Source organism: Gorilla gorilla, chromosome 3 (assembly GCF_029281585.2).
Source record: "Gorilla gorilla gorilla isolate KB3781 chromosome 3, NHGRI_mGorGor1-v2.1_pri, whole genome shotgun sequence".
Classification (NCBI taxonomy): Eukaryota; Metazoa; Chordata; class Mammalia; order Primates; family Hominidae; genus Gorilla; species Gorilla gorilla.
In genome coordinates this window covers 71581116-71608297 of record NC_073227.2, presented here as the reverse complement: position 1 = coordinate 71608297, position 27182 = coordinate 71581116, and the positions used below count along the sequence as shown (strand labels likewise).

Here is a 27182-nt window from a genome sequence, read left to right as displayed (position 1 = left end):
CAGCATTTTCCACCCAGTTGCTTTGATTCTTGACAAGAGACCCCTGGAAGGGCCGTGGGTTTCCCAGCAAATTACATTGGTTATTGGGTTGTAGTTGCTGTAGAGATTTACAAGCCTTTTAAATAGGTAAGATAGTGCTTGGTGCCTGGTGTGCCCTTTTAGAAGAGCTAAGCTTGTGCATGTTTTGTCCCCACTTCTTGTATAAAGTTATTTCCTTGGAAAAATGAAGGGGAAAGCAAAGCTTATATTTGTTTTGTCAGTATGACTTGGGTTTTGGCCACAAAGTTCTTGTAAACCACTTCTCTCTTAAGAGTTTCCATCAGTTAGTTGTGATCTTGACACTGTAAGTATGCCTTTTGTTGCTATGTTCGTTGTAGGGACTGCTGTATTGACTATGGGCTTGTTTTCCCCAGATTTACTCCAACTTAGCAAACTGCAGCCCCAACCGACAGAAGCCCGTGGTGGACCATTCTGTGCGGATCAATTCTGTCGGCAGCACCGCTTCCTCCTCCCAGCCTCTGCTTGTGCACGACGATGTCTGAGCAGAATGGGTGTTTGGGTCACCCCTGCAGGAATGATCTCTTCTTTTGGCTTCCATGATGGTTATTTTCTTTTCTTTCAACTTGCATCCAACTCCAGGATAGTGGGCACCCCACTGCAATCCTGTCTTTCTGAGCACACTTTAGTGGTCGATGATTTTTGTCATCAGCCACCATCCTATTGCAAAGGTTCCAACTGTATATATTCCCAATAGCAACGTAGCTTCTACCATGAACAGAAAACATTCTGATTTGGAAAAAGAGAGGGAGGTATGGACTGGGGGGCCAGAGTCCTTTCCAAGGCTCCTCCAATTCTGCCCAAAAATATGGTTGATAGTTTACCTGAATAAATGGTAGTAATCACAGTTGGCCTTCAGAACCATCCATAGTAGTATGATGATACAAGATTAGAAGCTGAAAACCTAAGTCCTTTATGTGGAAAACAACATCATTAGAACAAAGGACAGAGTATGAACACCTGGGCTTAAGAAATCTAGTATTTCATGCTGGGAATGAGACATAGGCCATGAAAAAAATGATCCCCAAGTGTGAACAAAAGATGCTCTTCTGTGGACCACCGCATGAGCTTTTATACTACTGACCTGGTTTTTAAATAGAGTTTGCTATTAGAGCATTGAATTGGAGAGAAGGCCTCCCTAGCCAACACTTGTATATACGCATCCATAAATTGTCCGTGTTCTTACATTTGAGGGGAAAACACCATAAGGTTTCGTTTCTGTATACAACCCTGGCATTATGTCCACTGTGTATAGAAGTAGATTAAGAGCCATATAAGTTTGAAGGAAACAGTTAATACCATTTTGTAAGAAAACAATATAACCACAAAGCACAGTTTGAACAAAATCTCCTCTTTTAGCTGATGAACTTACTCTATAGATTCTGTGGAACAAGCCTATCAGCTTCAGAATGGCATTGTACTCAATGGATTTGATGCTGTTTGACAAAGTTACTGATTCACTGCATGGCTCCCACAGGAGTGAGAAAACACTGCTGTCTTAGTTTGGATTCTTATGTAGCAGGAAATAAAGTATAGGTTTAGCCTCCTTCGCAGGCATGTCCTGGACGCCGGGCCAGTATCTATATATGTGTATGTACGTTTGTATGTGTGTAGACAAATATTTGGAGGGGTATTTTTGCCCTGAGTCCAAGAGGGTCCTTTAGTACCTGAAAAGTAACTTGGCTTTCATTATTAGTACTGCTCTTGTTTCTTTTCACATAGCTATCTAGAGTAGCTTACCAGAAGCTTCCATAGTGGTGCAGAGGAAGTGGAAGGCATCAGTCCCTATGTATTTGCAGTTCACCTGCACTTAAGGCACTCTGTTATTTAGACTTATCTGACTGTACCTGTTCCTTAGACCTTCCATAACGCTACTGTCTCACTGAAACATTTAAGTTTTACCCTTTAGACTGTAGCCTGGATATTATTCTTGTAGTTTACCTCTTTAAAAACAAAACAAAAAACTCCCCTTCCTCACTGCCCAATATAAAAGGTAAATGTGTACATGGCAGAGTTTGTGTGTTGTCTTGAAAGATTCAGGTATGTTGCCTTTATGGTTTCCCCCTTCTACATTTCTTAGACTACATTTAGAGAACTGTGGCCATTATCTGGAAGTAACCATTTGCACTGGAGTTCTATGCTCTCGCACCTTTCCAAAGTTAACAGATTTTGGGGTTGTGTTGTCACCCAAGAGATTGTTGTTTGCCATACTTTGTCTGAAAAATTCCTTTGTGTTTCTATTGACTTCAATGATAGTAAGAAAAGTGGTTGTTAGTTATAGATGTCTAGGTACTTCAGGGGCACTTCATTGAGAGTTTTGTCTTGGATATTCTTGAAAGTTTATATTTTTATAATTTTTTCTTACATCAGATGTTTCTTTGCAGTGGCTTAATGTTTGAAATTATTTTGTGGCTTTTTTTGTAAATATTGAAATGTAGCAATAATGTCTTTTGAATATTCCCAAGCCCATGAGTCCTTGAAAATATTTTTTATATATACAGTAACTTTATGTGTAAATACATAAGCGGCGTAAGTTTAAAGGATGTTGGTGTTCCACGTGTTTTATTCCTGTATGTTGTCCAATTGTTGACAGTTCTGAAGAATTCTAATAAAATGTACATATATAAATCAAGTGGAGTCATTTGATTGTTGAGATTCGTGAGATTAAACTTTAAAGCATTAAAGTGCATTCATCCTGACAAGGTTTTGTACTCAGTTTTCATAAAATATGTGCAGGGCTATCAGATCACACTAGGATTTACATGCTTCGAGATTCAACAGATATTAAGAATTTTCATACGTGTGATATTTTCTCATTTTAGTCTTGCAACCTGAGGTCTCTATTTAAATTGAAAAACACAGAGAACATTCTAAAAATTTTACACATAGCTATGATTATTATTAGATTGATTCATGTGAATTTTTGGTATTCGTGTGAATTTGCTGCCATTTTTGGCAGCAAAATAATGGTCAAATAACAGCAATTTCATGTGGCTTAATCTAATATGACTGGCGTGTTTCCTCCCAAAAGAGACTGTCTAAAAACATGAACAGTAAAATAATAGACCAAGTTGACATGAGGAATCCCAAGAAAGTGGCTTGTATTCTTGTTGGCTTGGGTTTTGAAGAGAGGTTATTTCAAAATGAGATATTCATGCTGCACCTGAAGTCCTTATTCTTACTTGCTTCTGGAGCAGTTAGGTTCCACTTCTACTTGGAGGGAGGTGCTTAGTATGTATGAGCTGGGTGCTGTCATGTGGGTGAAACATTATGCATGCCCAATTGGTACCGACCACTGGAACCCAAACAGAGGCTGAGAGTTCTTCAGCTTGAAACAAAAGGAAGCACCCTGAATCACATAATCCTATTAAGAATGAGGCACCCACACACCCTCAGTCATGACTGTCTTTATTGACGTGACATCTACACCTGCAGAAATGTCTCCTGAAAGGAAAGGGAAGGGGTGAAAAGTGACCTGTAATGAAAAGGAATCCTTTTAAAATCAAGAGGGAATTGTGTGGCAAGGAATGCGTCAATAATCAGTGAAAAACAGACCCACATTTCAGTCAGGCAATTCCCATTATTTTATTGCAGACAGGAATGAATGCTAATTGACCACAAAACAAAGAGGTCTTTTCTTTCCAAATGTTTTCACTGTCATTTAGCCTTTGTCATGTGTGAGAAATTTGCGTTAGAAGCAGTTGACAGTCCCCTGTGTTAAGAGTCTAGCTAATTTTCCTCACCAGCCTAGCTTTTCATTGGAAAGGAATACCAGGTCTTGGTGCCCAGGCTCAAACTTGGTTCGAATCTCAGTGCCACCCCTGTGTCTACCATTTAACCATTGTGTGACATTAGGCAGATTAGCTCTTGAAATCTCAGCTCATGGGAGTAGTGTCTACCTTGATGTATTAATGTGAGGCTGTCAAGACCAGCTCGTTCATATGCCTAATAAGTTTTGCCACGGCCAATTCACCTTATTAAGCAGGGAGGGCGGTGTTCCTGTACTGACATAACCCATGTAAAATTACACAGTCAAAAGCTTGATTCTAATTTTCTTTCTCTTAGGTGCAAACAGTATTGTACAAGTGTGTTGCACAACTTGACATTGCTATAAAGATTTCTGGGTGGTGGTGGTGGTTTGTTTGTTTGTTTTTTTAATCCCAGTGTTTGACCAGGAATTCAAAGCTCTCTATTCTTGCTCCAGCCTTCCTTCCTACTTCTCTCCTATTATCGAAGGCCCATGAGTATGCCCCATGCTCTTCTCTGCTTCCATTCTCAGACTGCATACTGTCTCTTCTCTCCAGCAAGACCCCATCTTTCAAGACCAGCGAAATCATCTCAATGGGAAGCTGTCGCTGAACTCCCACAACACTCTTTACTTTTTATGGCTCTTACAATTGATTTTTTTATTATTTTGGTTCTTGTCTTGTCCCCACCCATACTATATCCAGACTTAAAATCGGTTAACATAAAATTCCCGTATGTGCCAGGGTTACTGGTGTCAGTGGTATCATTTACTTGTTAAATATTGAATTGTCCGGACGCTCAGGGGTTAAATTGCCCAAGAGGTTGCAAGAGTTACATTTTGCCCAAGTTCATGGAGCAGTACATGAAGCCAGACTTGGAATCCAGATCTGTACCTCAGTGATGGCAAACACCCGGTCTTCCCATGCTGGTGTCTCCCACCACCCTGGCCACGCAGACATCACTCATCTGCCACCACACCCTCCAACTGAGCCCAGGTGCCTTAGAAGTCACAGTTTTTTCCAACAAGCTGATAGGAGTCAACTGGTGTTAGCCTGCAGAGAGACTTACCTGTCCCCCTTAAATGATGACCAAGTTTCCATCTTCCTGAGGGACAGATGTTCTTCATCTCAGACACCCCCGAAGCTGCTAGCACAGTACTTCAAGAGTGGTTCTTTTTGAACAAATAATTAAACATCCCATCAGTGTTTGGAGTGAGAGAGAGCCATTAGGGAGGAAATGGGCCCAAGAAAGAGAGGAAATAGAAGAAGACAGAAGCTAGTGAAGTTAGCTTAATTTCACATGAGGGGGTGGCGCTTTGGGGAGAAGAGAAAGGGGAACTAGAAACATTCCTTCGGACAGCCTTACTGAGGCCTATACAGAGGCTTTGTGGGAAGAGAAGAAAAGGAGGGCGTTGGTAGTTGGGGAAGGGTGGAGAGGAAGGGAAAGTGGCAGGAGTGCTCTTCCTTATTCAGAAGTAGGGAGAGGAGCTGCAGCTGACAAGCAGTTTCAGGGCTTAAGGTGCAGAAGCTGAAGACAGGAAGACCGCACCACCCCACACTTCGTCTTGGAGAAGGTCAGCAGCACCAGCGTCTGCATGAGAAAATGCCCCATGGGAGAGGTCTCGGGATGAGCAAGACTTCAGGAAGCACCACCTGGGCAGCCTTTGAGTGAACCTTTATGAAGAAAAGTGTATTGGTTTGCTAGGGCTGCCATAACAAAGCACTTGAAACTGGCTGGCTTCCATATGGAAATTGATTGTCTCACAGTCCTGGAGGCTAGAAGTCTGAGATCAGGATGTCGGCAGGGTCGGTTCTTTCGGAGCACTGTGAGAATCTGTCCCATGCCTCTCCCAGCTTCTGGTGGTTTGCTGGCAGTCTTTGGCATTCTTTGTACACCTCCGTCTTCAACTTCACATGGTGCTCTCCCTGTGTGTGTGTCTGTGTCCAAGTTCCCCCTTTTGATGAAGACACTAGTCATATTGGATTCGGGGTTCAACCTACTCCAGTACAACTTCATCTTAACTAATTACATCTCCCAAGACCTTATTTCCAGTAAGGCCATATTCTCAAGTACTGGGAGTTATGGATATGACTTCAACATAGGAATTTGGGAGAGACACAATTCAACCCAGAACAGAAAAATCTCAAAACCCTCTTGATTGCAGGTGACCTGGTTCTCCCTAGAGTACTAAATGGGCTCTCTCAAAACTCTTGAGTGATCTCCAAAGTTCCAGTTTCAGAGCACTCTGTTCAATCATTCCATTGCCTAGAGCAGTGTTTAGAACAGAGCCTGGTCAGTAGCAACCACTCAATTGTCAAATAAATGAAGCTTTATGCATTGAAGGACTCCTTGAAACTTGCCTTCTTGCCTGCATTCGCCGGTCCTCCTCTTTGTCTTCCTCCAGCACCCCTTTGAAAGTGGGAGTTCCAGCGTTTGGTCCTTTCTTGTCTTATTTCAGCTGATATGTTCTCCAATCTCTGGTCAATCTCATCTAATCCCTGAGATGTGGCTGTCATCTACCAACCTACAATTTCCAACTCTGTCTCTGGCTCTGACATCTCTCCCTTTGTATAGACTAGAATTGTCAGATAAAATAGAGGACATCCAGTTAAATTTGAATTTCAACATTTAATATAAGTATGTACCCTTAAGTATTTAGAACATATGGATCCTAAAAAATTATTGTGCACTTGAAGTTCAAAGTCAACTTGATGACCAGTATTTTGTTTACTAAATCTGGTAACCCTTGTCTAGATTATGAGACTCTTGAAGTTAAGGATGACACTTAATTAATTATTGGATATTCTAGGTCCAGCACATGAAAGAAATGCAGTTTCAAAGATACTAAAATATAGAAGAGGAACTTTATTTTATTGAAGGTCTGCAGGTGGCAAACCCTTTACTTTTTGATGTCTAAATTGTCATTTCACCTTCATTCTTAAAAATATATTTGCACTAGATATAGAACTCAAGGATGGCAGTTATATTTTTTAGCACATTCATTTCCACCCTCTTCGAGTTTCCATTTTTTGCTATTGAGAAGTCTGTTCAGGTTGTCATTCTCCTGAAGATATTATTTTTTTGTTTTCATTATTGCCTCTAACATTTTCTCTTTGTCTTTGGTCTTTACAGTTCAACTATGATATGCCTAAGATTGAATTTCTCCTTACTTATCTTATTTGAAATTCTTTGGACTTCTTGAATCTATAGATTGGTGTCTTTCATCAATACTGGAAAAATCTCAGTCCTTTTAAAATTGTTCAGTCTTTTAAAAATCTTTCTTCTCCATCTTATTTCTCTTCTCCTCTGGGACTCCAATTCAATGCATCCTAAAGTCTCACTGTGTCCTTCATGTCTCTTAATCTGGCTTTCATATTTTCCTTCTTTTTGTCTTTCTATGTTACATGCAAGGTAATGTCCGTTATTCCTGTTATCTGAATCCCCCTTCAGCTCCTGTCCATGGAGAACCATTTTAGTACCTTTACTGAGGCATAATTAACATACCATAGACTCCACTGGCCATTGTAAGTATATAATTCAATGATTTTATTAAATTGCAGAATTGTGCAACTATTCCCACAATCCAGCTTTAGAACATTGCTGTTATCCGCAAAAGTTCCCTTATGCCTGTTTGCAGTTAAAAGGTATTCAAATAATTTTAATGGATTAATTTTCAGTTATTTTTGCCCTGTGAGATAATACCACATATTTCACTTTCTCTTAGATTACTCACTCATTGAGTCATTTATTGTCTCTGGGTTCTTTCCAGATGTTTTGGTCACATAAATAACAGTGATAATCAACAGGTTGCCTTGGTTGGAGAATTATCAGTGATGATAATACTGATGATAATGAGAGCTACCATTTATGTAATGCCTATTATGTCCCTGGATCTTTATTGGGTGTGTTATATGTATTACCTTATTTAAGCTTCACAGCAATCCTGGAAGGTAGGTATTATTTGTCTCCATTTAAAGGTGAGAAAACTTGGCCTCTGAGAGGCTTGCTATCTTGCCCTAAACTTCATGGCTATGGGCAATGGAATTGAGAGGTAAGCTCTAGTTTGACCCCTGAATCATAGGATTTTAAGCAGCAACTTCACCAAGATGAGCAAGTCCTTTCTTGTCTGTTTCTCAGTGTTGGATGATCTTTGAGCCATTTCATTTCACTTTAAAAAATACAAGAGAAGGCTGAGCATGGTGGTTCATGCCTATAATCCCAACACTTTGGGAGGCCAAGGGGGAGGATTGCTTCAGCCCAGGAGTTTGAGATGAGCCTGGGCAACACAGTGAGACCTCATCTCTATAAAAAATAAAAATAAGATAAATAAAAATACAAGAAGGTAAGGAAATCAAATCAGCCACTTTGCTACTTATTACTAATTCCTCTAAAATGTTGGTGAGAATGTGGTTGAAGTAAATGCTAATGGAGCTAATATAGGCTCCAGAATTATCTGTTGATGTCACAGGTTTGTGATCTGCCCACTTCCTGGTGTGCCATGAAAACTTCCCCATGTCCTTCAGGGACATTTATCCTCCTCTGTTTCAAAGAATAATCTGGTTCATTTGAGCCTAGTGAGAAAAACAAAATGCTGGATTTACAGAGGGGTGTGGGGTCTGAAGTGTGGAGAGGAGCATTAGATAGAGCCAATCAGGAATTTCAGATAAATGAGAGTGTGGGTGAAAATACTGCCTTTCTCTTGATCCAACAGTTGTTATTGTTGGTTATAAATTAACAAGCTGTTACCCATATGTCTCTCCACTGTTGATTCCATGTTCATTGGTTGAATGCAGCTTCCATGATGTGGGTTCTTCTATGAAGGGTTTAACTTCACAAGGGCTAAGTCCTCAGGGTAAACGCTCCTAGTTGAAATAAAAGTTCTCGAGTGGCTCAGCTGTGTGTCTCCATCCATGGCTGACTTTGAAGTGTGCGTGCCTCTTTGAGCACATCAGCAGGGCTGTGGTGTATTTTATGAGGCTGACCTTTTTCTTTGTGGTCTGTGGCTTAGCAGCCACTCTCGTTCTATAGCAAATGAAGAATGAGGACAGGCAAGAGGACTTTCTTCATGGCTGCTTGTCTCAGGATATGCACAGGCATCCTAGGGAAACTGAAAACACTTGTGTCCACACAACAGGCCACCTGGGTGGCCTGAGTGCCAAACGCTCTTATATGGCATAATTTGCTTCTAATCAGGGTGCATTTTACTCCTATGGAGTGTTTGGTACAGAAAGCGGGTATGTGTGAACTGAATTTCTCTACGGCTACATTCAGATACTCCAGTTGACATGATAGCATGATGTGACAATAGGTTTTATTGAGTGATCTGGTTCATTAGCAAAGACTTGAAGTGACTTTTTTGAGAAGGATACAGAGGTTTCCAATAGGTTCAGTGAGAAAGTATGCTGTGGTTAAGTTCTGTCTGCTTGGACATAGGCATGGGGAATTGTATTTTGTGTGCTAACTCTTACATAGCACCAATATATAGCTCGTATGTTCTCAGTGCTTTACTTACATTCATTAGTCTAATCCTCTCAAAAACCATACGTAATAGTTATTATTTTACAGATGAGGAAAATAAGGCACAGAGAGGTCAAACAGCCTGCCCAATGTTACAAAGCTAGTGGGTGGCCAAGGCAGGACTGGAATCCAAGGAGCCCGGGTCAGAGTTTGGGTTCTGAACCACTATGCCAAACTGCCTCTCTATGTACTTATTTTCCTGTTCTAATCAAGGCAGACTACCTAGGTCAGCTGGGTTCCATACAGGCCTCATATTTTTCCCTGGCCTAGGATGCAAGAGGGGATCTTCTCCACATGGATGCCTCCTACACATGAGTTTCATGGGACTTGAATGTCCTTCTTTTCTCCTAGGCTGACAAGGATTTAGATTCCTGACCTTGCAAAATGAGACGGCTTTTTCAGGAAGACAATGATGAAGCCCCAAGGATAAACAGGCACCCAGAGCACATGTTGGTGACAATTGAACTGTCTTTGACATGCATGATATCTAAGGATGACAGGGAAAGTTGAAGACAATGGTACAGTGTAAGGCAGCAGTCCCCAACCATTTTAGCACCAGGGACCGATTTTGTGGAAGACACTATTTTCATGGACAGGGGTGGGGAGAATGGTTTTGGGATGAAACTGTTCCACCTCAGATCATCAGGCATTAGATTCTCATAAGAAGTGGGCAACGTAGATCCCTCACATGTACTGGTTAACAATAGGGTTCATGCTCCTATGAGAATCTAAAGCCGCCTCTGATCTGACAGGAAGCTGAGCTCAGGCAGTAATGCTCCCTTGCCCTTGCAATGCAGCCTAGTTTCTAACAGGCCATGGACCAGTACCTGTCCCTGTTGAGGACCCAGGTTGTAAGGAGTCCCAAGCCCATCCTGTTGCCTTAGTTGTGCTACTATTTACCACTTACCTTACCTCCTTTCTTAAGCAACCATTTATTAAGCCTTAAACACTTAACTTGCATCATTTCATCCTATCCTCACAACAGCCCTAGGAGATAGGGAGTTATCTGTATTGCAAAGATGAGGAAACTAAAACTCAAGGAGTTTAAGTAAATTTTGTTTAACTCCAAATTCCTTATCAATGGATTCCACAGAAAATTTCCACTGTTGTTGCTGCTGAACTCCAAATTAAGTTAAAAGTCCCAATAAGCAAAATAGACAATAGTGATAGGGGTCCCTGAAGTCCACTTGCCTGCCCAGCTCTTCCTCCACAGCTACCCCTCAGTCTCTCTAGTCCTTCACAGACCACATTTGGGAAATCACTGAAAGTTCCCTGCAGTTCAGCAGCTTAAAATCTCACCCTGTCGTGATGTGGTTGACTGTGGCTTAGGTGTCCTCTTCCTGAAAGACTTCCAGTCCCTGGGGCACCTTGGGGGCATTCCCCAGCCTCTTAAATGCAGACTCTTCTATTGACTCAAACAGGAAGATATGGAAGGAAGCACACCTTCCCTGTCTACAAGTTTCTGAGATTTCTCCAGCACTAAGGCTCTTGTTTTTAAATTTCTTTTTAATTTTTATGTAATATGCTATTATTTTCAAAAGATCTGCTCAGCTCTTATTTTCCTTTAGGTAATCAATGTTAACTTTCATATAATAACTTTCATACCTTTCTATTCTTGTGCATATATTTATATCTATTATTTAAAGAAATGGGATTATTCTATTAAGGAAGGCAAAGAATTTTTATCTGAGGAATATGAGCCCTTTCTAACTTTTAGGCCTAAAAAGCCATTAAAATGCGAAAACAATCACATCCTACTTCCCTGCTTTGTGAGCTATGCATTCATCCATTGAACCTGCTTGCTATTGCCTATAAATTAATCTAATAATGCCACATCAAACACTATAACCCACACTCTAGAGTTTAACAATGTATAGCCAATCACTAATCAATGTTATTTCTGTAAACCAATGAGAATTCCTGACAAACAATGAATGTCCTATCAACTCCCTGTCCCTTTTTTTTTTTCCGTTAAAAATCCATTTGTAACTGCCACTAATTGAAGTATACGTTCATGGCAACTTGAATCTATGCTTCCGAGTTGCAGTCCTCAACTTTGGCCCAAATAAACTCTCTACTTATATTAATTTTGCCTCAGTTTCTTCCTTTCCTTTTATGTCAACGTTTTATATATATATATATGTATATATATATGTTATATATATACACACACATATATATGCAACTAACATTGCATTGCATATATATATGCATTGCATGTATATATTCTGCAACTAGCATTTTTAACTTACAATGTATTATGATTATCACTCCATATCATCACATATAGATTAAATTTACAATTTTCCACAGTATGGGTCTACCACAAACCTGATATTTTCAGGTAGGAACTTGTCACGTTGGCTATTGGCAGTCTAAGATCTTATCATTTTTGGTCCACTTCTGCCAAATGTGGAGGATGGCATACATTTGTTTGTTTGGACTAAAAGCTAAGTCGGGGGAAGTATGTGATATACTATTTTGGTCAGTTTAGCAAATAAAGATAATTTATACAAGAGGGCCTAGTGCAGTGCCAGTTGAGGCACGTGTACTCATTAAAGGTTAGTTAAATCTCAAAATATAATATGCTTTGGTAAGTAAGAACGAACTGAGAAAGTAAAAGGAATATTAGTGTGCCTGGACAGATTTTTATTGAATGTATTTTAAAAGTAAGATTATTAGCTTTTTGTAGATGTCTAAAGGAAATTGGAAGAAAAGGAATTATTTTCCCATCATACACATACTTCTACAGATTGGCTGCCTATGATTAAAATAGAGCCAAACCACACCAGGGTTGCATTAGACATTCACCCTTCAGATAACAATAGGTTATCACTTTCATTTTGAACTGCTCTCCAATGAATGCAACCCCCCTCCTCCCAAGAATGTCAATCAATCCTTACTCCAGTTTGGGCTGATTGGTAAAGCATTAGCCTGCTCTTAACCACATGAAAATAGCTGCACTCCAGGTACTTGTCAGGCAGTATAAGCTCCAACTCCCTGGCATTCAGAATCCATCAAAAGCCTGGTTGATAGAAACAATACTTATGCACAATTGTCTAAAGAATAATCAGTTCATCTGCCCTCTGTTTTGAAATTCAAGTTCTATTCATGAACTTAAGAAAGCTGTGTGTATGGATTGGGTTATATTGTACCATAACCCCAGAAACGCTTTTGCCAAATTATGCGTTGGGTTTAATCCATCAGCTTCCACCACAAATTAAAGAAATTGTTAAAAAAAGAACATTATTATGATTAATGTTTATTGTTTGGAGTCCAGAAGAGTTGAGTTTTCATTCCACCTCTGCCATCTATTAGCCATAAGACTTTAAGGGAGTCATATAATTCTCTAATATACAGAATTTAAAAGGAACAAAAACAACGACAACAATAATCCCATTCACAAATGGGCAAAGGACATTTTTCAATACAAAACAAGTTAAATGGACAAGAATATGAAAAAATGTTCAATATCACTAGTTATCAGAGAAATGCAAATTAAAACCACAATGAGGCATCATCTTATACTAATCAGAATGACTATTATAAAAATGACAAAAAATAACAGATGTCAGTGAGGATGTGGAGAAAAGGGAACTCATACACTGTTGGTGGAAGTGTAAATTAGTACAACCTCTATGGAAAACAGTATGGAGATTTCTCAAAGAACTAAAAATAGAACTTTCATTCTACCCAGCAATCCCACTACTGGGTATCTAATCAAAGAAAAAGAAATCAGGCCAGGCATGGTGGCTAATGCCCATAATTCCAGCATTTTGGGATGCTGAGGCATGTGAATTGCTTGAGTTCAGGAGTTCAAGACCAGCCTGGGCAACATGGTGAGACCCCCGTCTCTACAAAGCATTCAAAAATTACCCGCATGGTGGCTCTCACCTGTGGTCCCAACTACTTGGGAGGCTGAGGTGGGACGATCACTTGAGCCCGGGAGACAGAGGTTGCAGTGAGCTGAGATCATGCCACTGTACCTCAACCTGGGCTGAATGAGACCCTGTTTCAAAAAAAGAAAAAGAGATTACATCAAAAGATACCTGTACTCATGTTTATCTCATCACTATTCACAATAGCAAAGATAAGTAATCAATCTAAGTGTCCATCAGTAGAAGACTGGATAAAGAAAACGTGGTATATATACACAATGGAATACTATTCTGCCATTAAAAAAAATAAAATCACATGTTTTGTAGCAATGTGGATGGAACTGGAGGCCATTATCTTAAGTGAAACAGCTCAGATACAGAAAGACGAATACCACCATGTTCTCACCTATAAGTGGGAGCTAAATAATGCATACACATGGAAGCAGATTGTGAAATGATAGACAATGAAGACTTGGAGGGGTTGGGGTGTGAGGAGGTGGATAGTAGGAGGTTGCTCTGGTGGGTACAATATGCATTGCTCCAGTGTTGGATGCACTGAAGGTCCTAACTTCACTGCAATGCAACACATCAATGTAGCAAATTGCACCTGTACTCCATGCATATATACAAATAAAAAAATTTTAATGAGGAAAATACTATTTAAAAGTCTAGAAGAAATATATAATCAAAATGCTTCAAAAATTGTGTAATTTCACACTCCAATTTAAATAAACTGAAATTCAAAATCATAGATGATGTATTGTGGATGTGATTTATATAAGAAAAATGGCACCATAATTCAAATCAGAGGACTTTTAATCAAAGAAAGGGCATTGAAAGATTGGGGAATGAATGTATGTTCATAGAATTAATTTACGTAAAAGGTTTAAGGTATTACTGAGTGGTTTTTTTTTTTTTGGCTTTTGTTTTTGTTTTCAATCGGCCAGTGAGTTACTAGACCCATATAATTTCTATTGTATTATTTTCACTAACAGCACTTTTAAGACTCATGAAAGAAATCTCATGAAACAGAATGTTTTGGCTTAATGGATTTTGTGAATCAAATAATGTTTTTTTCTCTTTGTAGTTACTCCTAGAAAGCTTGGAGCCAAATGAGTGATTTACCCCTTGCAAATGGAGACCATTTGATGATACTCATTTTGTATTAATCTTGTGCCTGGCTCCTTGTTTCCTCCCTCATTTCATTTCCCTTTATTTGTTTTAAAGATTTATGTTATTTTATGTAACTGTATCTATCATTCAAGATACAGATACCAAACCTGCGACCTTTCTATCTCAAGCAGAGAAGGATTTAGTGTAGAATTAGGTGCTTAATCAGGGGCTGGAATGGTGGGCTCTAGGCTGGTTCTCCAAGAATATCTTCTTGAAAAACACAGCTAAACTGACCATAAGGGCTGCTGCTGCCTCTGGCATAGCCAGGATATGGAAATTGGGAGGCCACCACTGGAATCATTGATCTCAAAAGCTCACCTCGTAGCTGTATCCCAAAGGTGAGGAAACTACTGTTGCTAAGATTGCTGCCTCTGCCTTCTCATGCCCATAAAACTAGGAGCTGGACAATGTAATACAGAAAAACACCATTCCCTATGCCCGTCTTTCCCAACAGCAGCAGCTGAAGCAGGAGGGAAACGATCGTCTCCACTTCACTTCTTCCTGCTACACCTCAGATAAGTACTGCTGACGGGTGGAATTGAATTCACAGCAAGAATCCTAGCTTCAAGAGAGTCCAGGAAATATTTCTCGTCAAGTACTCTGCAGCACTGCAACCAAACTAGAAGAAGGCTGCAATGAACGCTAAGAGCCAATCCAACTGTAAGTATTTTTGTGAGTCGCCATAAATCCTTTCCGGTCTAAGGTAGGGTGGGCAGGGATATAATTAGCAAAATGCTCCCAATCCCTTCACCTTTTAAAAAATAAAAGTAGCATATCCTCTCGTTATGTTATATCCAACATACCTATTTTTTCCCTCACACAAATATTAACAGTAACACTTGGAGGAAAGAGGAGACTGGAAATTAATAAACTAGAGCTGAGCACTTATTCTACTGGCCTTGGGACATGAAACAAGACTGAGACCCAGTTTTCTCACTAATACAATGAGAATAACAGTAAAAGCTTCCCTAAGTACCTCACATTATATTGTAGGGATAAGGATCTCTTTATTTTTGCCTTTAAGAGACACGTGACATTTATGTTTCTAAATCACATTTTGTCTGCTGTACACCCCTTGTCCTACCAAGCTGGCAAGAGATTTAATCTAAGTCAGAATTGGGCTTCCTTTCTTCCCCAGAGATGTGTGGAAAGGCACTGGAACTTACACAGTAAGAGAGGAGAGATGGTTCTTTGCCTTTGGTCGGTAGTAGTCAATTTAAGATCCTCATTTAAAAGTCATGCATGGTCCCTTGAAACCAGGCATTTCTGTTGCTCCTGTACCAGCTGGGGAGCCAGGTCTTTGATGCCAGATATACATTGAAAAATGAGGCATAGACAGCATCCTTAAGAAGCAGATGGGCTCCTGGGAGATAGAGATCATAAATATATAATTTATTACAATGGGATCAGGGGTAGGTATACAGAATGCCTTAAAAACATAGAGAAGAGAACGATTATTTTTGTCTGGGGAGTCGGAAGAGACTTTATGGTGCCTGTCATATAGTAGCTACTCAATAAACCTGGGACCTGGCTCTTCTTTGCTTTTCAGAGTATTCCTACCAGAGTATTGTGGTGTTGCAATGCATGAGCCCCACTTACTTGCTGCATTGCAAAACTCCTATTTCCTTGCGAGTCTCAGGAAATTTCCCCAAATATCTCTTACCCCCTCTGAGAAAACCTAGCATAATGCATTCTATAAGCCCAGGTTTTAAAAAATGAAGGCCACGAAAAGGAACGGGTGTTGTCTTCTGGCAACTTCTGCCTGCCACACAAATTAATCTCTCAACAAATTATACTGCCACATCTGAAAGAGTTCTCAGACGTGTCAAGTGTTATATAAATGCATAGAACATAACTCAAGGCTTTGCTGTTTGTCTAATCTAGTACGAGGCTGGTCCTAACAAGTAGCAGCATTTTGGCTGCAAGATTCAGAGAATGCCCTGAAAATTGTACAGATTAGAAAATATGCAGCATTATTTTAATTGTTACTTTTAGAAGATTAGAAAGAAAGGAAGCAGAGGGTCAAAATGAAAGAAAACCTTCTTCAGGTCTGTCTAATCCCACCAATATGCTGCCAAGCAGCTGGGGGGCTTTGCACAGGTCATTTAAGGTTTGTGGGAGCTCGATTTGTCATCTTTGAAATGAGATGGCCATGATATAGCAATGGTTTTCAACACATTCAGTGGGCATGAGGATGGGAGTGGATAGGTCTCTAACCTTGTTTTAACTAGAGCTGTCTGACATTTATCTGGTTTATAGATTAGGTTAGAAGAACCCAATCTTGCACTCAAAGCAAGAAAAGGTTTTGAAAACCACTAGACAGATTGATCTCTAGGGTCTATGCTTCTGTGAATGCAGGTGAATCTTCTGATAACAGGGGGTGCATGCTGTCCCATCGAGGTTCTCTATCAGATGCCAGCAAATGATGGCTGCAGCCCCAGCCATGGGCTCAGAACCCAAAAACATTGTAACAGGACTAACCCTCCTGGGATGTGCATAGCTCCTTGGGAAATAGGAGTTGATGGTGCAATGCCTCCTACCCTGGCTTTGCCAATCCCTCACCCTTGTTTTCTTTTTTAATTTTTTTCCCATAATCTTGCCTTGGGGTGCACATGTTTGAGGTAAATGAATCAGGACACAGGCAGGCAATCTTACACTTCTCTTTTGGCTGCCTTCATGGCTGCTCTGTCATTTTCCATACTAGTCAAATGAAGCCCACAATTCTAGAATCTAAGCCACTAGCTCCAAAGTCACAGCAGATAACATAAATTATTTAACCACCACAGTCTTCCATCCAAAAAAACATTTTCTGCATACCTGCTCTGTGTGAGGCACAAGAGTAGGTGGCAGACATACATTGATAAAGAAGGCATAGACAGCGTCCTTAAGAAATATATGGGCTCCTGGGAGATAGAGGTCATAAATATACAATTTATTGCAATGGGATCGGGGTAGGTATACACAATGCCTTAAAAGCCTAGAGAAGAGACCAATTACTTTTGTCTGGGGGGTCGGAAGAGACTTTATGGTGCCTGTCATATAGTAGCTACTCAATAAATATTTAGCAGTGAGAAGATGTTTGAGGTGATAGACTTTGAAGTTAGACTGCGTGGAATTGGGTCCCAGCTTCATCACTTTATCAGCTGTGTAACTTTGGGCAAGATATTTAAGTTTTCTGTGTCTCAGTTTTCCTATCTGAAAAAATGGGGTAAATTGTACTGGGGTCAACAGTTGTGAGGATTAAGAGTTAATGTAGATAAGGTACTAAAACAGTGTCTAGCATATGGTAAATGCACTGCATAGGCTTGCGGCTTACTGTGGGCATTGAACTGGAGTTTGCAGGGTACAGAAAAGAAGGACAGATAGTGCCTGGGATCCAGATTAAAAACAGAATTTTTCAATAACTCAGTGAGGAAACTTGCTCTGAGTGGAATTAAAGAAAAGGGGTGGGGCTTGGGGGGCAATGCGGGAGCCCCAGCTCCCTGTACTTGTCCTCCCTTCTTCTCTGCCTCTGGCCTCCTGTCATCTTCCTTCTCTATCTCTGATCTTTTTGTAACGTTTTGTTCTCCTTTCTTTCCTTCTCCTTTTTTTGACCCCAATTCCCTTTTCCTTCCTCCGTCTTTCTTCTACTCTCTGCTTCCTCCTCTCCTTTCCTCTATCTCTCTTCGGTCTCCTGAGACCTGCTCTTTGCATCCTCTGTTTCCTCTTTTTTTTTTTTTTTTTTTTTGAGACGGAGTCTTGCTCTGTCGCCCAGGCTGGAGTGCAGTGGCGCGATCTCGGCTAACTGCAAGCTCCGCCTCCCGGGTTCACGCTAGTCTTCTGCGGAGTAGCTGGGACTACAGGCGCGCGCCACCATGCCCGGCTAATTTTTTTGTATTTTTAGTAGAGACGGGGTTTCACTGTGTTAGCCAAAATGGTCTCGATCTCCTGACCTCGTGATCCGCCCTCCTCGGCCTCACACAGTGCTGGGATTACAGGCGTGAGTCACCGCGCCCGGCCTCCTCCCCTTTTTAATTTCCCTGTATCCCTGTTCTTCCTCCCCCTGCCTACTCAACCAAGCTGGCTCTACAGATACTTCTCCAAGGCCTGAAAAACCAGACCTTCTTCTTCTCTCTGCCCCACTGCCCCTGGCAAGAAGCATGGTAATAGGCTTAGGACAGACCAGAACAGATAAGTAAATCTTTTTTGTTATTGTTGCTTCTCCGAAAATGATACCAGTGGTTGCCCCTTTGTTCCAACACAGCCAGGGCTCTCTTTATGACATGTGTAGCTTGGGGTGATCGTGGCTTTTGGTCTTCTAACTTCTCACTGTCAAACATTCTAACAGTTTTCAGGGTTTAAATGGTAGTCATTGATATGAACAGAACCACCCCTGCTGACACCCTGAAGGGGATAAAGCCTGAATCTTCAGAAGGAAAAATTCATGAGTTTTCTACACTCAGAAATTAATGCTCAGGCATGAAGAGTAAGCCTGGAGCTGGGGCAGAAGGCCTTTGAGAAGTCTGGCCTGGGCATCTCCTGAGAGGGGCATTCATTCTTTTTTTTTCATTCTACAAATGATTCCTGCACATCGACTGCATTCAAGGGGATGCAACGTTGACAAGACAGACAAGGTCCTTGCCCTCCTGGGATGACTTCTAAGGGGGCAGGTAGACCATAACAAGTCAAAACATGAATAAGTTACATTTACATAATAGCGCTATAGTTACTTTGAAATTACTGGTGCTATAAAGAAATTAAGACAGTTATTAACACAGGGATTTTTATGGGGAAAGAATTTGCTTCAAATCACATAGTGAAGTCCTCCCCGAAGAGGAGCTGTTTGAGCTGGTTCTTCAATAATAGTAAGAAGCCACAGAAAGACCTGGGGAAGGGAATTCCAGCAGCCAGAAGGGCAAGTGCCAAAGACTGGAGATGGGAAGAATTTAGAGGAAAAAGACCCCAACAGGTGGAGAGTAGGGACTGAGTGGGAAGGGTGGTATGTGATGAAGCTGGGGAAGGAGGCAGTGACCAGGATATACAAGCCCTTCTAAGTCATGTGTGTAAGTCCATTTTGTAAGTGACAGAGACTGATTGGCTGATTATATTAGAAAAGTAATTTGTTGAAAGGAGCTTAGGTGTCCCACAGGATTGCCAGGGCAAGATATGCAGAAGAGATCAGATCACAGGCAGTAGCTGGGCACTTGCAACACCAGTGTTGTACTACCACCCTTGTCATCACTAGACAGCAGCCTTGTTGCCTCTTCCCAACACCTGGATGGAGTGGTGGGAAGATTAACATTCGAATGTTAATCTCATTCAAAAACACCTTTGCAGACACACCCAGGATAAATGATTAACCAAATATCTGGGCACCCATGGCTCAGTCAAGTTGACATGTGAAATTAACCATCACAATGAGCAAGTGCAGCTAATTGGCTGAGTGGTCATGAGCCTATTCCTTCAGAATGTGAAAGCCTGGGAAAGTGAGTATATAAAGTATTCTTGAGTGAAAAGCAAAGTCCACCACCCAAAACTCAAAAGGTGGGGAATTTCCCAAGGGTAGAAAGTGGATTAGGATTCTGGATAACCAAGGAAATGACAAATGTCCACTTTAACTTAGCAAGAGTTATCTTTTTATTTAAGTGCAATGGGAATTCATTGGAGGACTTTAAACAGGAAGTGATATAATCAAACTTACATTTTTAAAAGGTCACCCTGGTTACAAGGTAGAGAGTAAATTATAAGGGGGCAAGAGTGAAGTCAGGACTGTCCTGCAAGAGATAATGTTGAGAGATAATGTTGACTTGACCAGCATGTCTGCAGTGAAGGGGGTAAGAAATGGTTAGATGCAGGTTTATTGGAGGTAAAGTGAACAAGACTTCCTGATGATTTAAATATAAGGGATTAGGGAATGGGGCTAATCAAGGGTGACTCTAGTTTTCCAGTTAAAAGATTTGCTGGATGGTGATGCAAGCTACTGGGATGGGATGGGGAGAAAGAGGAAGATGGGGTGAAAGAGGAAGGGAAAAATCAAGAGTTCACTATTGACATGTTAATTTCGACATGGATGAGGTTCCTATTAGTTATCGAAGTAGTGATATAAAGTAGATATATAGATGTTATAGGCTTGACTCGGGAGAGAAGTCAAGGTCAGAGATAGAAAATGGCAGGATGGGCTTTAGAGCCAGACAGCTTTGCTTTGACTTTTGCTTCTGCAAATTACTAGCTGCATAAACTGGAGCAAGTTGCATAACGTCTTTGAGTTACAGTGTCCTCAACTGTAAAACAGGAGCATATTAGTTTTATCAGGCTACTGTAACAAAGTACCACAAATTAGGTAGCTTAAAACAAAAGAAATGTATGTTCTCACAGATCCGGGGGCCAGAAGTCCAAAATCAAGTTGTCAGCAAGGCCAGCCACCCTCTGAAGATTCTAGAGAAAAACTCCTTCCTGGCAATCATTGGCATTTCTTGGCCTGACGCTCCAGTCTCTGACTCTGACATCAAAGGACATTCTCTTCTCCCTTTTCTGTTTGTTTTTGTGTGTCTGTGTTCAGTCTCCTTTCTTTTATAAATATACTAGTCACTGGGTTAGGGGCAACCCCAATTCAGTATGACCTACCTCACCTTAACTTCATTACATCTGCAAAGATCCTATTTTCCAAATAAGGTCACGTTCAGGACTTCAACATATCTTTGGTGGGACACAATTCAACCCACAAGAAGGGATATCTATTTTAAGTGCCCGCTACCGAGTTAATTGCTCAATAAATGCATGCGCTTATTTAAAAAAAAATTTTTTTTTGTTTCCATAGGTTATTGAGGAACAGGTAGTATTTGGTTACATGAGTAAGTTCCTTCGCGGTGATTTGTGAGATTTTAGAGCAGACATCACCAGAGCAGTATGCACTGCACCCTATTTGTAGTCTTTTATCTCTCACCCCCTTCCCACCCTTTTCTTCTGAGTCCCCAAAGGCCATTCTTATGCCTTTGCATCCTCATAGCTTAGCTCTCACTTATGAGTGAGAACATACAATGTTTGGTTTTCCTTTTCTGAGTTGCTTCACTTAGAATAATAGTCTCCAATCTCATCCAGGTTGCTGAAAATGCCATTAATTTATTCCTTTTAATGGCTGAGTGGTATTCCATCATATATATATATATTTATAATATATTTTATATATATATATATAAAATCATATGTATATAACTGTGGGCATTTGGGTTGGTTCCATGTTTTCACAATTATAAATTTTGCTGCTTTCATATAATGACTTCTTTCCCTCTGGGTAGATACCAGTAGTGGAATTGCTGGATCAAATGATAGTTCTACTTTTAGTTCTTTAAGTAATCTCTACACTATTTTCCATAGCAGTTGTACTAGTTTACATTCCCACCAGCAGTGTAGAAGTATTCCCTCTTCACCACATCCACGCAAACATCTACTAATTTTTGATTATGGCCATTCTTGCAGTAGTAAGGTGGTATCACTTTGTGGTTTTGATTTGCATTTGCCTGATCATTAGTGATGTTGAGCGTTTTTTCATATGTTTGCTGGCCATTTGTATATCTTCTTTTGAGAATTGTCTATTCATGCCCTTAGCCCACTTTTTGATGGGATTGTTAGTTTTTTTTCTTGTGGATTTTTTTTTATTTCATGTAGACTCTGGATATTAGTCCTTTGTCAGATGTATAGATTGTGAAGATTTTCTCCCACTCTGTGGGTTGTCTGTTTACTCTGCTGATTGTTCCTTTTGCCATGGAAAAGCTGTTGAGTTTAATTAAGTTCCAGCAATTTATCTTTGTTTTTATTTCATTTGCTTTTGGGTTCTTGGTCATGAATCCTTCCCTAAGCCAATGTCTAGACGGATTTTTCCAATGTTATCTTTCAGAATTTTTATAGTTTCAGGTCTTAGATTTAAGGCCTTAATCCATTTCAAGTTGATTTTTGTATAAGGCGAGAGATGAGGATCCAGTTTCATTCTCCTACATGTGGCTAGCCAATTATCCCAGCACCATTTGTTGACTAGGGTGTTCTTTCCCCACTTTATGTTTTTGTTTGCTTTGTTGAAGATTAGTTGGCTGTAAGTATTTGGGCTTATTTCTGGGTTCTCTATTCTGTTCCATTGGTCTATGTGCCTATTCTTATACCAGTACCATGCTGTTTTGATGACTATGGCCTTATAGTATAGTTTGAAGTCAGGTAATGTGATGCCTCCAGATTTGCTCTTTTTTCTTAGTGTTGCTTTGGCTGTAAGGGCTCTTTTTTGGTTCCATATGAATTTTAGAACTGTTTTTCCCAATGTGTGAAGAATGATGTTGGTATTTTGATGGGAATTGTGTTGAATTTATAGACTGCTTTAGGCAGTATGGTCATTTTCGCAGTATTGATTCTACTCATCCATAAGCATGGTATGTATTCCACTTGTTTGTGTCGTCTATGATTTCTTTCAGCAGTGTTTTGTAGTTTTCCTTGTAGAGGTCTTTCACCTCCTTGGTTAGGTATATTCCTAAGTATTTTATGTTTTTTTGTTTTTTGTTTTTTTTTTGGAGCTACTGTAAAAGGGGTTGAGTTCTTGATTTGATTCTCCACTTCATTGCTGTTAGTGTATAGAAGAGCTACTGATTTGTGTACATTAATTTTGTATCCAGAAATTTTGCTGAATTCTTTTATCATAGGCTCTAGGAGCTTTCTGGAGGAATCTTTAGGGTTTTCTAGGTAAATGATCATATCATCAGCAAACAACAACAGTCTGACTTCCTCTTTACTGATTTGGATGCCCTTTATTTCTTTCTCTTGTCTGATTGCTTTGGCTAGGACTTCCAGTACCACGTTGAAGAGGAGTGGTGAGAGTGGGCATCCTTGTCTTGTTCCAGTTCTCAGAGAGAATGCTTTCAACTTTTCCCCATTCAGTATTATGTTGGCTCTGGGATTGTCCTAGATGGTTTTTATTATATTGAGGTATGTCCCTTGTATGCCAATTTTGGTGATAGTTTTAATCATAAAGTGATGCAGGATTTTTGTCAAATGCTTTTCTGCACCTATTGAGATGATCATGTGATTTTTGTTTTAAATTCTGTTTATGTAGTGTATCACATTTATTGACTTGCATATGTTAAATCATCCCTGCATCCCTGGTGTGCAACCTTCTTCATCATGGTGAATTATCTTTTTGATATGTTGTTGGATTCAGTTAGCTAGTATTTTGTTAAGAATTTTAGCATCTCTTTTCATCAGGGATATTGGTCTGTAGTTTTCTTTTTTGGTTATACCCTTTTCTGGTTTGGGTATTAGGGTGATACTGGCTTCATAGAATGATTTAGGGAGAGTTCCCTGTTTCTCTATCTTGTGTAATAGTGTCAATGGGATTGGTACCATTTCTTCTTTGACTGTCTGGTAGAATTCTGCTGTGAATTCATCTGGTCCTGGACTTTTTTTTTGTTGGTAATTTTTAAATTACCATTTCAATCTCACTGCTTGTTATTGATCTGTTCAGGGTATCTAATTCTTCCTGATTTAAGCTAGGAGTGTTGTATCTTTCCAGGAATTTATCCATCTCTTCTAGGTTTTCTAGCTTATGTGGGTAAAGGTGTTCATAGTAGCCTTGAGTGATCTTTTGTAATTCAGTGGTGTCAGTTGTAATATTTCCTGCTTTGTTTCTTATGGAGCTTATTAGGATTTTCTCTCTTCTTTTCTTGGTTAATCTTGCTAATGGTCTGTCAGTTTTATTTATCTTTTCAAAGAATCAGCTTTTTGTTTCACTTACCTTTTGTATTTTTTTTTTGTTTGTTTCAATTTCATTTAGTTCTGCTCTGACCTTGGTTACTTCCTTTTTTCTGCTGTGTTTGCATTTGATTTGTTCTTGTTTCTCTAGTTTCTTCAGGTGTGACCTTAGATTGTCTGTTTGTGCTCTTTCAGACTTCTTGATGTAGGCATTTAGGGCTATGGGCTTTTCTGTTAACATGCCTTTTCTGTGTCCCAGAGGTTTTGATATATTGTGTCACTATTGTTGAATTTTAGAATTTCTATCTTGATTTCATTGTTGACCCAGTGATCATTCAGGAGCAGGTTATTTAATTTCCATGTATTTGCATAGCTTTGGAGGTTCCTTTTGGAGTTGATTTCCAGTTTTATTCCACTGTGGTCTGAAAGAGTACTTGTTATAATTTCAATTTTCTTAAATTTATTGAGGCTCATTTTGTGGTCTATCATATGGTCTATCTTGGAGAATCTTCCATGTGCTATTGAATAGAATGTATATCCTGCAGTTGTTGGATGGAATGTTCCGTATATATCTGTTAAGTCCATTTGTTCCAGGGTATAGTTTAAATCCATTGTTTCTTTGTTGACTTTCTGTCTTGATGACCTGTCGAGTGCTGTCAGTGGAGTATTAAAGTCCATTTCTTAGGTCTGTTAGTAATTGCTTTATAAACTTAGGAGCTCCAGTGTTAGGTGCATTTATGTTTAGGATTGCGATATTTTCCTGTTGCACAAGGCCTTTTATCATTATATAATGTCCCTCTTTGTATTTTTTAACTGCTGTTGCTTTAAAGTATGTTTTGTCTGATATAAGAATAGCCACTCCTGGTCGCTTTTGGTGTCCATTTGCATGAAATGCCTTTTTCCACCCCTTTACCTTAAGTTTGTGGGAGTCCTTATGTGTTAGGTGAGTCTATTGAAGGCAGCAGATGGTTGGTTGGTGCGTTCTTATCCATTCTGCAATTCTGTATCTTTTAAGTGGAGCATTTACGCAATTCACATTCAATGTTAGAGATGTGAGGTAGCATTCCATTCATCATTATATTTATTGCCTGTATACCTTGGTTTTCTGTTTTTTGTTATTGTTTTTTAAATTGTACTTTTGTTTTATGGGTTTTGTGAGATTTATGCTTTAATGAGGTTATGTTTTGATGTGTTTCCAGGATTTGTTTCAAGATTTAGAGCTCCTTCTAGCAGTTCTTATAGTGGTTACTTGGTAGTGGCTTCTTTCAGCATGTGTTTGTCTGAAAAAGACTGTATCTTTCCTTTACATATGAAGCTTAGTTTTGCTGGATACAAAATTCTTGGCTGATAATTGTTTGATTTGAGGAGGCTGAAGATAGGGCCCCAATCACTTCTAGCTTGTAGGGTTTCTGCTGAGAAATCTGCTGTTAACCTGATAGGTTTTCCTTTATATAGGTTACCTGGTGCTGTTGTCTCACAGCTCTGAAGATTCTTTCTTTCGTCTTAACTTTAGATAACTCGATGACAATGTGCCTAGGGGATGATCTTTTGGCAATGAATTTCCCAAATGTTCTTTGTGCTTCTTGTATTTGAATGTCTAGGTCTCTAGCAAGGCTGGAGAAGTTTTCTTCAATTATTCCCCCAGATATGTTTTCTAAACTTTTAGATTTCTCTTCTTCCTCAGGAACACCAATTATTCTTAGGTATGGCCATTTAACATAATCCCAGACTTCTTGGAGGCTTTGTTCATATCTTCTTATTCTTTTTTTCTTTGTCTTTGTTAGATTGGGTTAATTTGAAGACTTTACCTTCGAGCTCTGCATTTCTTTCTTCTCCCTATTCAATTCTATTGCTGAGATCTTCCAGAGCATTTTGCATTTCTATAAGTGTGTCCATTGTTTCCTGAAGTTTTGGTTGTTTTTTTATTTATGCTATTTATTTCCTTGAATATTTCTCCCTTTACTTCTTGTATCATTTTTTAAATTTCCTTACATTGGGCTTCACACTTTTCTGGTGCCTCCCTGATTGATTAGCTTAATTACTAACCTCCTGAATTCTTTTTGTTTTTTCAAATGGAGTTTCGCTCTTCTTGCCCAGCCTGGAGTGCAATTCTGTGATCTCAGCTTGCTGAAACCTCCACCTCCTGGGTTCAAGTGATTCTCTTGCCTCAGCCTCCCGAGTAGCTGGGATTACAGGCGCGTGCCACCATGCTTGGCTAATTTTTTGTATTTGTGATAGAAACAGGGTTTCACCGTGTTAGCTAGGCTGGTCTTGAACCCTTGACCTAAGGTGATCCGCCCACCTCAGCCTCCCAAAGTGCTGGGATTACAGGCATGAACCACTGCACCTGGCCTAACCTCCTGAATTCTTTTTCAAGTAAATCAGGGATTTCTTCTTGATTTGAATCCATTGTTGTTGAGCTAGTGTGGTTTTTTTGGTGGTGTTAAAGAACCTTGTTTTGTCATATTACCAGAGTTGGTTTTCTGGTTCCTTCTCATTTGGGTAGGCTCTGTCAGAGGGAAGATCTTGGACTGAAGGCTGTTGTTCAGATTTTTTTGTCTTACAGGGTATTCCCTTGATGTAGTATTCTCCCCCTTTTCCTACGGATGTGGCTTCCCGAGAGCTGAGCTGTAGTGATTGTTATCTCTCTTCTGGATCTACCCACCCAGCAAGTCTACCAGGCTCTGGGCTGGTACTGGGGGTTGTCTGCACAGAATCCTGTGATGTGAACCGTCTGTGGGTATCTCAGCCATGGATACCAGTAACTGTTCTGGTGGAGGTGGCAGGGGGCTTGAAATGGACTCTGTTAGGGTTCTTAGCTTTGGTGGTTTAATGCACTATTTCTGTGCTGGTTGGCCTCCTGCCAGGTGGTGGCACTTTCCAGAGAATATCAGCTGTGGTAGTATGGGCAGGAACAGGTGGGGGGGCAGGGCCTAGAAATCCCAAGAGTATATGCCCTTTGTCTTCAGTTACCAGGGTGGGTAGGGAGGGACTATTGGGTGGGGGCAGGGCTAGGCGTGTCTGAGCTCAGACTCTCCTTGGGCAGGTCTTGTCGCAGCTGAGTATTTGGGGTGTCTCCAGGGTCCTGCAGGAGCAATCCACTTC

General features: G+C 40.1%; 1 protein-coding gene across 8 annotated transcripts in view; it reads left to right on the top strand.

Moving 5' to 3' along the window:
* KIT (KIT proto-oncogene, receptor tyrosine kinase) overlaps window positions 1-2689 on the top strand; it is an 82603-nt gene extending 79914 nt beyond the window's left edge. For all 8 annotated transcript variants that reach the window (XM_004038686.3, XM_019025975.3, XM_019025978.3 and 5 more), the window contains exon 21: window positions 414-2689. In XM_004038686.3, the coding sequence (XP_004038734.1) occupies window positions 414-542 (129 nt within the window). In that variant the 3' untranslated portion in view covers window positions 543-2689. The remainder of the gene's footprint in view (window positions 1-413) is intronic.
* The last annotated feature ends 24493 nt before the right edge of the window (window positions 2690-27182 follow it).